This window comes from Ctenocephalides felis, unplaced genomic scaffold (genome assembly GCF_003426905.1).
Source record: "Ctenocephalides felis isolate EL2017-DRISC unplaced genomic scaffold, ASM342690v1 CF-g0.4_SCAFFOLD_01492, whole genome shotgun sequence".
Lineage (NCBI taxonomy): Eukaryota > Metazoa > Arthropoda > Insecta > Siphonaptera > Pulicidae > Ctenocephalides > Ctenocephalides felis.
Genome location: NW_020537646.1, coordinates 1638729 through 1655326, shown reverse-complemented (window position 1 = coordinate 1655326; position 16598 = coordinate 1638729). Strand labels below are relative to the sequence as shown.

At 28.7% G+C, this 16598-nt stretch overlaps 2 protein-coding genes across 2 annotated transcripts in view; both read right to left on the bottom strand.

Annotated features, from left to right (window-relative positions):
* Positions 1-5368, bottom strand: part of LOC113370201 (cadherin-23-like) — a 42554-nt gene extending 37186 nt beyond the window's left edge. The window contains 2 exon segments of the mRNA XM_026610876.1: positions 992-1135; positions 5194-5368. Of these exon segments, the coding sequence (XP_026466661.1) occupies positions 992-1135; positions 5194-5368 (319 nt within the window).
* The window catches only part of LOC113370672 (glycine-rich protein), a 96749-nt gene that overhangs the window by 2889 nt on the left and 77262 nt on the right, over positions 1-16598 (bottom strand). The window lies entirely within an intron of this gene.

The window sequence follows — 16598 nt, the reverse complement described above, 5'->3', positions numbered from 1 at the left end:
AAAATGTCTTCATTGTAGACATTGTGGACACACAACTAAAAGCTATTTGATACTTTGTAGCGAATTGCAAATTGATTTGAAATTGTAAAAAACTTGAATATTTTTTGTTATTGAAAATATTCCAGTTGGAAGGATATAAAATAAATTGAGAATGATGTTTATTGCAATGCAATAATATTTTCTGAGTATTTCAACGAGGCACCGGAGTAATATACATCGTGTATCTTGTTATTACAGACATGACCATACCCAACGAACCAGACGCACGTTCTCGTGAGATGTTCACCAACCGTGATGTCATGAAAAAAGATAATTAAATCTTACCAAGACTTCTTCAAAGCGATGTTTTACGAAGCCTTCAATCTTTTACGATAGTTACACGTCATTAAATTCAAATTTTGAAATGCGCGCCGATTAATTTTGCATCGGTTAATTTTGAACGCTACGCTTTCTACGTTGCGGAAACGAATAAAAATCCAATGCGTGTACGAAAGAAATATATAATTTTTAATTAAATGTGAATATGTAAATATTGCAGTGTACGTGTGTTTATAAAAGATGCATGGTGCAAGATGGATTTAAATAATTAGTTCTTTCCAGAACGATAGTTTGCTTTTACATACTTGTTGTATGTAAAACGCCTCGGAAGATTTTACACTTGCTTACTTCGATATAATTGCAACATTATTTGGACTCAGGGTGATGTAAAGCATAAATAATTTGTTTAATGTATGACATAATAAATAATTTAAAATTAGCCTTTTCTATTTCCATGTCCTATAATATCTTAAGAACCAAAGAGAATTTTCAAATCATACAAGCAGAAAAATTTTTTTTTGTAAGAAAAAAATATTGATTGTAATTTAGACGAGTTACACAAAAGAAACATTGGCAAATAAATAATAAAACTCCAAATCGTTACATGTACCAGCATGCAGTCCCTACGATGCAGACAAACTAAAATTAAGAATAAAACCTTATATTTATTTACCTGTAATGCTGATAACTACTTCAACTTGATCTTGTGTCTCTCTGTCCAATGGTTGTCGTAGTCGGACAACACCTGTGTCTCGATCCACGCTGAATATGGGGCCTGAGATACTATATCGGAGCCTACCTCCTTCTGGATCCACTCCTGAAAATGTATTAATGATAGATTATTACAGATTATTTGAATAAAAATATTAAGGGACGTACATTTGTTCATTCTAAATTTATAAACTGAGGCACGTGCATTTTTTTAAACCTTGAAGATAATTAATACCTATGTAGATATCCAGTTTATCACACTGTTTAGAATATGAAACATATAGTGATATGATATGACTTACATACTTTTCTTTCAACTACTGTTAAAGGAATGTTGATTCAATTATCACATATTGAATGTTTTTGCTATGCATACTACCTTTATAAAACATGTCAATACTTTTATATAAAACTTATATATTCTTAATCTAATTTAAGTAAGAATTAGAATCATCGTTTAGATGATTCACTCCAGGCATATTTAGCAATTATCAAGGGGTTCACGGCAGGGAAAACAAAATTTGGGGGTCCACAAAATAAAAATGGGCATATTTAGAAATGATTTAAACTTTAAATGTTAGTATTGTGCACAGAGCCAGCCACCTCGCATATCTCAGAAACTATTGAATATTCCAACTTTAAATTTTGGTCACAATCTTGGTAAAATATAGTAACAATGTGTGTCAAGTTTCATCAAAATCAAATTATGCATTTTTGAAAACGTGCAATCTGGTTCAATACCAGTATTGAGAGCGGAGCCAGCCACCCATCAACCCCGCATATCTTAAAAACTATTGAACGATTCAACTTTAAATTTTTGTCAAATATATAGTAAAGTGTAGTAACAATGTATGTCATGTTTCATCAAAATCGAATTATGCATTTTTGAAAACGTACAATCTGTTTCAAGACCAGTATTGAGAGCGGGGCCGGCCACCCATCAACCCCGCATATCTTAAAAACTATTGAACGATTCAATTTTAAATTTTTGTCAAATATTTAGTAAAGTGTAGTAACAATGTATGTCATGTTTCATCAAAATCGAATTATGCATTTTTGAAAACGTACAATCTGTTTCAAGACCAGTATTGAGAGCGGGGCCAGCCACCCATCAACCCCGCATATCTTAAAAACTATTGAACGATTCAGCTTTAAATTTTTGTCAAATATATAGTAAAGTGTAGTAACAATGTATGTCATGTTTCATCAAAATCGAATTATGCATTTTTGAAAACGTACAATCTGTTTTAAGACCAGTATTGAGAGCGGAGCCGGCCACCCATCAACCCGGCATATCTTAAAAACTATTGAACGATTCAATTTTAAATTTTTGTCAAATATTTAGTAAAGTGTAGTAACAATGTATGTCATGTTTCATCAAAATCGAATTATGCATTTTTGAAAACGTACAATCTGTTTCAAGACCAGTATTGAGAGCGGGGCCAGCCACCCATCAACCCCGCATATCTTAAAAACTATTGAACGATTCAGCTTTAAATTTTTGTCAAATATATAGTAAAGTGTAGTAACAATGTATGTCATGTTTCATCAAAATCGAATTATGCATTTTTGAAAACGTACAATCTGTTTTAAGACCAGTATTGAGAGCGGAGCCGGCCACCCATCAACCCGGCATATCTTAAAAACTATTGAACGATTCAATTTTAAATTTTTGTCAAATATTTAGTAAAGTGTAATAACAATGTATGTCATGTTCCATCAAAATCGAATTATGCATTTTTGAAAACGTACAATCTGTTTCAAGACCAGTATTGAGAGCGGGGCCAGCCACCCATCAACCTGGCATATCTTAAAAACTATTGAACGATTCAACTTTAAATTTTTGTCAAATATTTAGTAAAGTGTAGTAACAATATATGTCATGTTTCATCAAAATCGAATAATGCATTTTTGAAAACGTACAATCTGTTTCAAGACCAGTATTGAGAGCGGAGCCAGCCACCCATCAACCTCGCATATCTTAAAAACTATTGAATGATCAACTTTAAATTTTACAAAAATTAAAAAGAAGAAATATATGAATTGGGCTCCAAATTGCTTCCCCTTTTACCATATTTTCTAGATCTATTTCCCAGCGACCATTTACCGATCTCAGATCTCGAAAGGATGCTTGCTTTGAAGAAAACTTTACCAAATGATGGGATGATAGCTGAATTTTGTGGCAAAGTACAAATTGTACTAAAAAAACAGTTTCGAAAAGTTTGAAGTTTGCTATAATTTTTATATCGTCTTCGAAGAAACTATATTGCATAAAAAAAAATTTGGCAAAAAATTGGTTTTTCTTAGTTATCCTACAGATTTATTGATTGATGTGAAATATATCGTTTTCAGATATTTGATGGGTAGTTGTAATTTTAGATTCAAGCATTGCGAAGATTCGCTTTAAACCTATACTTTTTGAGAACGTGGCACAAACCGGGCCGAAAATGTTGACTGTTCCGGCTAAACTGGTACGTGTGGTCACTTTTATATAGGGGGTTTATAACAAAACAAAAAACATTCCAAGGGGTCCACGGCACAAACAAGTTTGGGAACCTATGATCTAAACTCTCTACGCCACAATACTATCAGAGCAGGATTGAAAAATCTAATCAATTTATCAAAATCTAACAAATTGGTTAGAAGAATTTGTATGTTTTAAATCAATTTTTCAATCCTACAGTTTTACTTGTTGTACAATTCAGGACAGTTATACAAAAGAAAAAAATTAAAAAAACTAATTGTATCACACATTCACAATGAGGGCAACGCATCTACACTATATCAAAGCAATTAGTAATGATATTTAACGATTCGAAGAGTTGTTACTGATCTATCTTATAAAGGTCTAGAATGCAAAATGTTAAATAATAAATATGAATTAATTTATGCGCATATTTGTATGCAGCACATAGATATATGAAACATTCAAACAGCTACGTATTACTTTATTGTACTACAATATTTTATAAATATTGCTATCCATTATTATATTATATAATTAATAATATCATAGCTATTGCTATTGCAATAAAAATATCGTGCTAACGAATATAAAATTACAATATCAAGAAGAGTTATAATAATTGCAAAATTCGCAAAGTTGACTTGAATTGGGAGTAAGAAGAATAAAGGTTAGTTATTCGCGAAGATAAAATGGAGAATTAAGAAATTGAGGAAGATAGGACCTGATCTAGGATAAGAAGAAGTTAAGAAATAAAACTAGATAAAAAGATTGGTAGAAGTCACCTAATGGAGTTGGAGGTAGAAGGTACGGAATGTCGATCAAAATTGGCAAATCGAAATGGGATCAGCCACTAAGGATACCAGTGGAAAAACGAGAATAATAGGAAGACGTAGTTAACTTGAAGTAGTTGAAAAGCATCCTGACCAGAAACGAACTGTACGGGAGAGATCAGGACAAGAATTGCAATCGCAAGCGCCAAGGCGCCATTCAGGAAGCAAAAAAAACCTCGACTTGCGGAAGAAGCTGGACCATAGACACTCTGTAAGGATCAGAGGCCGACAAAACTTTGTGGAGAAAAAATGTGGTGCCGACGGCTATACAATGATACAGATGTAAGACAAAAGAATGAAAAAGTCCTGATAAGAGTGGGCGAAGGAAGGAGTCTGCTGAGCACGATCTTGAAAAGAAACTGTATCGATCGCACCTGATGTTCTGCAGAAAGGGCGCCTTTTACACGACATTGGGAATGATAAACAAGGAAGGTAAACGGAGTCATTTGGTGGCTCTCACACTATGGATCATTTATTCTTATTATATATCAATATATCGTATATGACATTAAAAATGTTAAAATGTAAAAATAAAAAGAAACTAAAAGTATGTAGTCGATGATCCGAGTAAGCAAGACCCAATATGTAATGAAGCTAATTTAAATAAAAAATTGTTGACGCATGATGAAAAAAAATACAATTATAAAATCGATGATAAACATATTGGCACAAAATAACAAGAAGTGTCAAAAGTTTTATATGGTATATTTCTACATCGAATACATCTACAACTCAGAATTTTACGGTTAGATACCAAGAAAGCTATAGATCTAGCGTATTTATTCTTCTGCTCTTCAAAATCGTTTCATGCATCAAATATAGTTATTCCATAAGTTCATCTACCCAACAATCCGTTAAAATGCATACCTTTCAGCTGATAGACGGGCGTTCCGACAGGCGTGTCCTCGGCCAGGCTGAACCTTGACATATCGCCGTCGCCGACGCTGAAATGAGGCGCGCGGTTCGTCAGTTGCGCGATCGCCGAACCAGTGACCGACAGCACCAGGAGCGTCCAGAGCGCTCGACTCGTGGTCGATGACATCTTGCATTTCATGACGTCGACTGGTGAGCGAATTCAGGACACACGACTTCATTCGGATCTGTGGAGATGGTCGACTGATGGAAAGATTCTGGAAGATTAATTAGTAAATTAGATAGTATATTTAGAAAATTAATCAGATGTTTTAAGAATCATAATAATAAACTCATATTTTTTATTAGTATTTGATAGTCAATATGCACGTCGTATTTAATTTTGTTTCAGTCCATGTTTTTTATTACATCGTAGAAAAGATTACATATATGTACAAGATAAATATTTTTTTATTATATTGCAAGCAATAATTCAATGATATAAATATAGCAAAAATGCATTATTTTTACTAGTCACAATTACAATCTCTTTTCATATAACAAAAAACAGTAATTATTATGACTAATAATATGATAGAAAGTCAAAACAAGAGTAAAGGTTACCCAGTGCTAAGTTTTTCTTGTTGATTAAAGAAATATTCAAAAAATGAATGAGATTATAGGAACAAATTAAAATACAAAATTAATATTTTATTCAGGCCATTTTTTTGTTTTCTAATTTCATTCTAACTTCTTCGTTAATAACATAATTCACGAATTTAATAAATATGTGTCGGAGTATAGTAATGCATTTAAAAGTACAAAATATAAAATTAATTTTATTTTTATTTCATTTTTATTTGTGGACTCAATTCAGTGGTCATTAAAAAATTAACAAGTTTAAAAATTCATAATTATTTATTACTTATATAGAAATTATTGGAGATAATTGAATTGAAATAATGCCCATGCTATTCATATTAATCATACCGACTTTCATTTTCTATGTTTTGCACCAGTTTCACATTTTTTAATTTTATTACACAATATTTATATTGGATGAGTACGTATTTTCATTTGTATGTTATGAATACTCAAATATTAAAACTATTAAATTTTTTCAGTTATTCATATTACTTCAATTATTTCTGATTTTGATCATTTTATATGAGAATTAACAAGACGTTTTACAACAAAGTTGAATCATAATATATAATATATAAAGTAGTAAAATCATAAAAATTACAGAATATCATAAATTTTTAAATTTTCGATCTTAGCTAGGAACTGATTAAGTAAATTTTAGATAAACACTAGGTAATGAAAATTTAATTACCTATAGCATTGTCATAATCTTTATTCATAAAAACAAACATATAAAAAAACGACTGAAGGAACAAATCTACTAGAATTTTAACCAATTTCATTATGAACTTGCATCAGATTAATTTTTTACAGAAAAAACTAGAATATAATGAATAATTAAATAAATTAAAAGTTAAAAATATTCTATCAACTACTTTCTTGGCCGATTTTGCCCAAGTTACCTAATAATGTAAGTAATAATGTGCTTTGGATTTAAATAAGCTCTATTTTGAAATATATAACAATCGAGCACTAAATTTTTACTACGTGGGAAGAAGATATTTTTTCATTATAAAATTGTACAGCTTTTACGTAAACAGGTCATCAGCATTTCAATACTAATTAAATGTGTTAGGTCTAGGATGTTTTGTAATGCATAATAAAGCGTGAGTATTTTTTAATAAAAGCTTTTGTTTACGCACGTTCATTTTTCTCTTTGTACTGTTCCATATTACCAACTATATATAAATATAATTCTCACGTTTCTGTTATGTTAGGATGATTAATGTAATTCACAGATCACTTATTATAAGAAAAGCAATTGCACAATAAGGGATCTGAAGTAATTAATGTAGTTTTCTTATTCTCAGTAACGCAATATCGTGTACGCTTCATTTGTTGTTGCTATTTTTACATAGACTATATTGCCACGTAAGAAATTGTTAATGGAACTTGAGTAATAGTAAATGTTCTTTAAAAAATGGGAAAGGTATATTAAGATGTACATTCTAAATTTAACCAATCGAAAAGAACTTATTTGGTAACACATTTTTTAATACCAAATTTAAAAATGCAGCAAAGCCGTTAATATTACAAAGCTTATATGGAATATATACATTAATTTGTGACCATATTTTTCATAATTAAAATCATCGGGTCAATTTTGTTATGAGTAGGTTTGAATCATAAAAATCATTTTGTCCATCATGTTCCATTTTTTATCAAATTATTAAACATTATTATTACTTGTAATTGCAAATAATTTATTATGTGTTATCGTTTCACAAAATGAAGTATTTTCTCTTACATTATTAAATCTGTCATATAAATAACCGCACGCTTTCTATCATCTGCATAAAATGCGCATTTTACCATAATTAAAATAATCGGCATAAATTAACGAACAAAGTTTTCTAATTTCCTTTATATTTTAAAAATGCTCAAATATAATTTATGCAAATTTATATGTTCATAGCTCAGATCAAAAAATTAAAAGAGTATAATATTGAATAATTTGTATTGTTTTACATAAATATTGTTATTTGATTAGTAATGTATCGGATGATCATTAATAATTATCAGTAACAAACTTTAGAATAAAGGCGACTGTAAAGTGCTTTGATATTGAATACTATATTTTTATTTGAAAGCAATTATAACACTTTTAGTAATTACACCATTTACCAAAGAACCTACAAACCTATATAGAATTGTATACAAAAAGTATTTAACATATCTGCTATTGTGTATTTAAAAGAACATTTAAAAAACTTGTCTATTTCGGGTATCATTGTTAAAAACTCAACGAACCATACCTAGTATTTTGTTCGATTCAACTATTATTTCCTGTGTGAAATACTCTTAGAAAATTGAGATGAAGGAGTTACTTTTTATAACAAAATCTTAGTGTAATTTGTAATAAATAACGTCTTTTTTATATTTTTATATAAATTTTTTTAGAAGCTGATTGGATAGTACAAGTAAAAATAAATGAAAACAACTTTGCAAGCAATTACTGAATGAATAGTAAATATTAATTTGTATAAATTACCGAACACTTCTAAATTTATAACTCATAAAAAAATAGATATAATGTTACATCATATAAATAGAAAGTAGCAAGACTCAAATGTGGTGCAGAAGTATATTTTGTAGAACATAAAATTTGTCTTACCTAATAAAAAGCTTTATACAATCTATTGTTTATGTAAATTTACGATATAAAAAGATTTAAAGTTAAGGTTTGAGAAATGTAAGAATTTTTATTGGAAAAAGATTTTTTTCATCTGCGCCTATTCCATGAAGGAACATCAGCAAATTTTTGGTCGTACTTAAAAAAAATGTCTAAATCTAATACCAATCAAGTAATTGGAAGTCCAGGTATGATGGTACGTTAAAGAGATTTGTTAAAGAGTACAAAATTCTACAATGAATAAAACAATAATTCTTTTACTATATTATTCTCATTTGGATGTATCATTTCCGTGTTTTTTATTAAAGGAAGCATTGACGCTACACTTGTTATTACTGAATAAAACATATTTATTATGCAATGAATTGTAATTTACATATGCCTTGTCTGGAATTACAATTGGAATACGTGAGAGAAGGTATCACATAGATGCAATAACACATTGTTATAGTGGATATAGAAATACTTTTCTTATTTATTGCAAATGAATTGCTAACTTAGTGATAAGAAAATGTACATTATGAAAATGTGGATTTCTCATCATAATAGCAATAACAGTGTAATAATTAAATGAAGTTTATTAGAAGAGTTCAAAAAATATTTATATATCTGTTTAGTGGATGAATGAAGGCTACCTTCTCTCGCAAATAAAATCACAGTCCGTTGATTTAACCATCAGAAAAAAGATTACTCATCCAATTCCGAGTAGTCGTTAGGTGAAACAATGAATACTTTTTTTCGGTTGTTCCCAGTGCAATTTTATTGCCGAATTTCATGTGTTTCACATCCGAATCGAATTTTTATGTGTTGCACATTCCGTTACGCAGGTATTCCGTTAAATGTTGTTAGTCCGCATATGTCGAATAACATAACTGTGCCGGGAGACAACTGATCAGGCATTAGATTTCATGCATTCCGTAATAAAAAAATGACATACTAACTGAGATCGAATTTTAATGTTGGGTACTTTGAAATATAATAAATAATTATTTTTAAAAATCGTTTTGATAAGTAAAAAACTTAAAAGAAATTTTTGATTCAGGAGATGCGAGTATCTGATGATTACAAAGCCATTGGATCGTAGCGCAGTACTTGTATTTTTAATTATTTTCAGTTATTGCTAGGGGATCGTTAAAGTAATATGTAAGCAGATTTATTACAATTATTTACCCCCCCCCTCCCTTTTGTCAGTAAAAGCAAGCAAATTTCTTACCAAAAATAAGCAAAATAAGCAAATCAATAACCCACACGCCCCCTATAGTGCTTACGTAATACTTGAACGGCCTCTAGATGAATAATAAATAATTATTATTTTTTATGATAAGATTTATATATTTAAGCGTCGAAATATATAATCCGTTGTAATTTTAAAATTATAACATTCTGATCAAGATACTTCATCCCTACAACCTGGAGAAAAAACTGTGATCAACAAGGAGAACTTCAGGTTTATTCGTTTGCGATTTTGTTGAAATTTAAGATGGTGATAGGGCTGATAGTCAAAAGGAAAATAATTAAAATATTATAGGTCTATGAAAAGTGGTTTAATTATAAAAATTAATTAAAGTTTTGAAAAAATGAAGATTGAAATGAAAAGTCAAGTGCAGTGGCGTCGGAATCGTGTGGGCTGACAAATCAATGTCAAAATATGATATGAAAAAAAAAACAAGCCCACTGGCTGCCTACAAAAAAAACGAGCTCACCCATCAAAAATTTGCTTTCGACGCCACTGGTCAAGTGCCTTCATACATAAGAAATTAAATTTTACTTTGTGTAATTTATTAAAAAAAATAATGAAAACTTCACGCGCTTTTTCATTTGTTTGAATATTATCCTTTATACCATTTTTTCTTGTTATCTTGAGTTAATTAGTGCAAAATTTTTGTTTAAAGAATTATTATTTATCAATGAATATATGGATTGAAATTCAGATTAACTTTATAAGGAAAAATATTGCTTCTTCTCCAATGAATTACGCAATTAACAACATTTTATTCATTCGAGAGAAATTCATGAATTATATGCGAACCATATACGATTCCCACGAATGTAATAGTGATATCTTTCTAAATAATTATATGGGAGTTTTTTTGTAGATTTTTAGATTCTACATGACTAAAGATTTTTAGGGCAGTGTCTTCATCCATGAATTCAAGTTTTTAATAATAAATCGTCAAGTTCGACTAAATAATTGAAGTACTTGAAGTTGTTTTAGTATGTCAAATTGTAACAGAAGTCTTAAATAAACAAAAATAAAAAGCACTAATAATAACATTTTTTTGTCATGATTTATGATTTTACAATAGATTTTTTAAAAGATGTTTATATGTCAATTTTGTTAATATTATCTACTGATAGTTTATGAGAAATTTCCTGAACATAATTTTGAAAAAAAATTGAACTTACTGTATAAAAATAGATTATATGTAATAGATTTGTACACGATGATTATTTGCCAATTTTGATACTGCAATTTACCGATTGTGAAAATTATTGTATAGTATATTTGAAATTTTATGAATATAATTTTGACAATAAACTAAATACTATGGAAACAAATCCGGTAATGTTAAATAACAATAAACAGGTTTGAGAACTTTTATCGTTTTTTTTAAAGATCATAATTACTGCAGGACCTTTTCTATATAAAGTCATAAATTTGAGACTAAAATTATTAAATTTTATTTTCAATGTAGTCAGTGGTAATACAATTTGTATCCTTGTTCAGGAAGAATGTTTAAATGATTTGGCTAAGAGAAAATCATGTATGACCATCTATAATGCAGTATGGAAAATTACCTAACCATTAACATTTTGATGTGAATATTAATATCGAATCAAGTGATTAAGATTAGACCCCAAGGCTTTAAGTATACAAGATCTAAAATATTAAAGCATTTTTTTTTGAAATATCTACGCCTATTCCATTAGGGAACATAAAATTTTTGATAGTACTCAGAAGATCTAAACCAAATTTTCTTTTCTAGTGATTGGACATCCGGGTACGATGGTAAAAGAAAATTTAATTAAATTTAAATTTATTTACCATTCACTGCATTATTGGCAAACACGTTGCTTGCAAGAACTGATGGTCCGTGTCCCGGTAAGCGGTGACATCATTGTGTCAGTTCTCCGCAAAATACAACGGAATTCTTCACCTTTCACAACCTATTGCACAAACACTGAAATAACAAATAACACCTCTTGAAGAAAATCTTGAAGAAAATCACTGTTTTAATCACTATAGGAATTTTCACTAATGGACACTGCACTATAGTAAAGAACACTACTTAAACTTGATGGATGGTAGTAAGATGGCATTTAAAATTTTTGTGAATCCATGTAACTAAGCACGATTTTGCACACAAGTTTGAGATGTGTCGATGTGTTTTATTAAGGTTTCTATTAAATTCCTCGAAAAATTCGTTTTCGTGCCCGATCAGACCTTAAACGCGTCAGATTTGTCTGGCACATACCACAGCACTGTTCTTGTGCACGATGTCTATTCAAAAGAGAAACGCATGGACGGTTCGCCATCTCCTTCTCGCCTCATTTAAAACCCATTTACCAAACAAAGACGTCGATAGGCCCAGGTGATGAAGCTTACCTATGCTGAGACATCGCCGTAACGGTAGTTCGGGCTATTCGAGTTCAATATTTGTTCAAATCATTCGAGATGAGCAACTTCTCAGGAGATTCATAATTTTGCAGAGATTTTATGGGAATTTAGTGGTTTTTATTATTTTTTTAGGTTTCGGCGATTGTAATGCAATAGTATTATTGTACTGAGTGATGCAGGATATGGATAAGTAAACCGGTTTTATAGTATGGGAGATCGGAGCTGGTTGTTACATTCCTTTTGATAAATATTTGTTTGCTAATTAGCATTTTCTGAGTTGCATTAGATGTATTTTTTAGTGGATCCTTCACACTTTATGAACAATTAATTTAATATCGAGTGTAGAAAAATAATTATGTAAATAAAAAAAAATCGTAAGATTTTGTATAATATATATGATTTTGCATAACCTATAATGAACGTTGTAATAAGAGTAACAATAGTAATTGATGAATTATTATTAAATTTCTAAATTCATTTTTCACACTAATGTTTTCATACTACTTTTATAATATTTTTTTATTAAAATTATCATACCTCATGACATCTGAAGTGAAAAAATCTAGTTATATGTTATAATTTTATAATCCAATTAATTTTGTTTGAAAATGGAGAATAAATAAATTACTTTCATTGTATAAATGTCTTTTTATTCATAATATAATATTTTATAAATATTTTTTAATTTATCAAAATATTTCAGTATGTTAACATTCGAAAAAATCGTTTATGAATATATAATATTTAGTGTTATAATTTTTAATAATGATGATACAAATTAAAACAAAGCACTAACATTTTTTTTAGAATATATTAATACTCTGTTTATATCAAGTACAAAAAGAAATTATTATATTATTACAATATTGCTATTATATATTACACTTATAAAATGACACGGTGGTTAAATTAAAATTGTTTCGCTCTAAGAATTTATTCTTTATAATCATATAAAATGTTGTTCATTTTACGTATGTAAATATTTTTTTAATATTTATACAATATTTATTAAAATGAAAAAGTTGATAAATTAGCAATTAAAGTAAATGACATGGAAGTTAAAATAAACTAGTAGGAACTTGTTCAAGAAGTAGATAAATTTAAAAAATTTTAACTTGCAGTAAAACTGTAGAAAAGCCTAATTTATAATAATTGTACAAACTATTACTTAGCGCAAACATTTAATTTTTTTTATAAACTTGTATTAAAATTTTATTGATTTTCAGTTTTACTTATTGTTCACACAATATCATATTGAAAGTTCTAAAAGATAACTTAAGAAAGTTTATATAAACTTGTACTTGTGCGAATTATTATAAAATTACAAATAATTTGGATTTACATGTAAATACGTAATATGGTGAAAATTTCCTTTACATTATTTATTACAATGAATCAAAGATTATTTGAAAAAGCTAATATAATCTAATATACCCAATCTGAAATATTAAATAAAAAACCATTTGGATTTGCTTCATGAATTCCCAAAATTATTGAATGTATTTATTATTGTGTAATTATTGATTGTAATTTATAAAAGAAATTAAAAAAAATAGATTTGCTAGTAAATACATAACATGTTCTTTGTGCAACATTTAAAAAAAATCATATTGTACAAAAAGTCATTTTTATGAGAAATCACTGAATTAATTGTATTGTTGCATGTAATGAAATAGCATGCATGTAAAAAATAATCGATATTAAATAAATTTTGTTACTTGTTTCAAATATAAAATAAACTAGTTGTGCAACTTTTTGTATGAAATAATTCTGAATAAAACAACATAATTTATCGTTACCCACTTTCAGAACATAATTAATTGGATCACAGATTGTATGAAGACACTAATAGTAGATTGGTGACTTCAATGACCAAACCATTCGGTCCAAAGATTTTTGTTTAGTATTTCTTGAACAACAGTAACGCTTTACTGTGTAGAATATGATTAAAATAAAATATTTTTCCACTCACCCCTAATATAAGGAAATGCAACTCCAGCCTCCCATTTACCCATGAATTGGTACTCGACGCCTGCATTTTTCTTGGGTACCCGTATGTCAGAAGCCCAACTTGCACTTTCTATTCTAAATGGCGAGCAAAGCATTGTTATGTACTTATTACATTTCTTATATAAGCTCATTAAATTTATCACTCAACTGGAAGAATAAAAATCGACGAAATGAACCAATGTTAATAATAGTATAATTAATTATAAGTAATCTATTGTGTTGTGTACCTCTATTGTAAAAAAATAATAGTGAGCTCTTGCTAATATTACTCTGTTATGCTAGATATTGCTCTTTTTCAATGGTTGGTAATTGATTTACTTCATAAGTTACTTACTTCTCAAACACAATTCTAGTATATTTCGATTTTAGTATGAAATTTGAGCTAAATTTTTTGAAACATGGCGAAAGTTTAATTCTGCATAATCAATGTTTCATGTTTTTAATTTTCTGTACTGAAAACCCTTTTTTTCCTCAGCAAATTATTTATTAAATTTTGGATATGGGATGCCTACTCCTTCAGGAACTACTGATGACAAACACAAAAAAAAAATATTATATTTTTTAAATATTACAAAATTCAGTTCTTACCTTTGTACCATTTCTTTACATTACTAATAAGGAAATGCACATTCATCTAAAATTATGTTATTTGCAGTTAAGTTGGACCATAAGTGTCCACCATAGGGAGTACCCTTATACTAACATTTTAAATTAATTTTTAGTATATGTATATAATATATACATAGGTATGTATATAATTATTATTATTCATTTTAAATGGAAAATTATATTGCGCCTGTACGATAGTAAATTTTATAAACACTCCGATGAAGTTTTTGTTTCAAACCAGGCGTTGAAATTACTTTATATATCCGTATATAATAAAATATGAATTGTATAATATATATATATATATATATATTTATAGATATTATGAAAAATATATATTGACTTTTGACAAAATCATTATAAACTAAATAGTTAAAAAATTTATCGTAATAATTGTAAATTTGTTCCCAGGAATCAATTAAATAAATTGATTTGATGCTCAATATTACTTTTGCCAATATTAGTGTTGAAATAAAATTTGTGCAGCTTCAAGTGAATGTTTAATATATAATAAATATTAAAGTGAATTTTATCTTTGAAAGCCAATGGCGTCTTCAATACTTTTAAAAATATTTTGTTATCAATAGATTGCAAAATGTAATCAAAGAAACGTAAGAGTTGAAAACAATTAGTACTCTTTATTCATATTAAATTATAATGACATTTTCATATATGATTAAAATCGAGTTGCAAACACATTTTGTAAATTTATTTATTTATTATTATGTATTTAAGTAGGTACTACATTTACTTATATAATATAAAAAAATAATTTAAATTAATTATTCATAACAATATATTTAATTGAATAAAATATTAAAACAAACATTTAAAACTATATATTAAAATTTATATTATTTTAATTTTTATCTTCAGGAATTAAATCTAAATGTATAACCATTCTGTTAGCTTTCATCGGCTCTGCATTTTTATCCTCCTTAGGTACTTTTATATAATAAGGGCGACCATAGTTCTGAGCTTGATTTTTCTGGAAATATTTATTTTTATAATACATATTATAATAATCGTTCTGAAGACGATGATAAAGCTGGTTCTGATTTATGTTGTGAAATTGATATCCAGTCACTTGTGGTTGTTGTTGTGCAGATCTTGCTGTATAAGGAATTATGCCGTTGATATTCTGATAATTTTGTACTTTTGGTACTAAGTTGCCTGATTTGATACTTCTAAACTCTTGGTCATCAGGTTCAGGTATTATATCTAGCATGAGTCTCATTGGGACCTTTGGTTTGGCTTGATCAGCACCTAGAAAAGATCTCACGTTTTGATTATTTTGATACACATGCCGTAGATCATAATTTATTGGACTTCCTATTTGAGTATTCATACGATCTAAATGTACATTTTGTAATACAAAGGGTTGAGATGATCTCGTAGCCATCCAATTTACTTCCAAAGGACTAACTGTTCGCAATGTATATAACGGTGATATATATCTATCTTGTTGATCATTAGCTCTCAAAACGCTGAAGTTGGTTTCTTCATATTTTTTGCGTATTTTGGGAATTTTATAAATCCCCGATATTTTATAAGCTTTTCTACTAATTGCATGACTACTCTCGGTTTGGTGATCCTCATCGTCGGACAAATTATTAATAATATCCTGAATTATTTCTTGTATCATTTTTCTATTTGATTTACGAAAACCTGTTGGTTTAGTGCCTGACCACATGTATTGCAATTTTGGATTATCGATGTCTATATGACGACGAGTTATTAGAGTTGGAGGTCGTGATATTACACCTGGAATATCTCGCAATTCAGCTGAAAACTGCTCTCCTTCAAAACTTGATGTATCTTAGATTTTGCTTCTGAATTAGTATCAGCTTCATCATAATTGTGATCGTCGAAAAATTTGATTCTTTATTAAGTGGCAATTGCGAA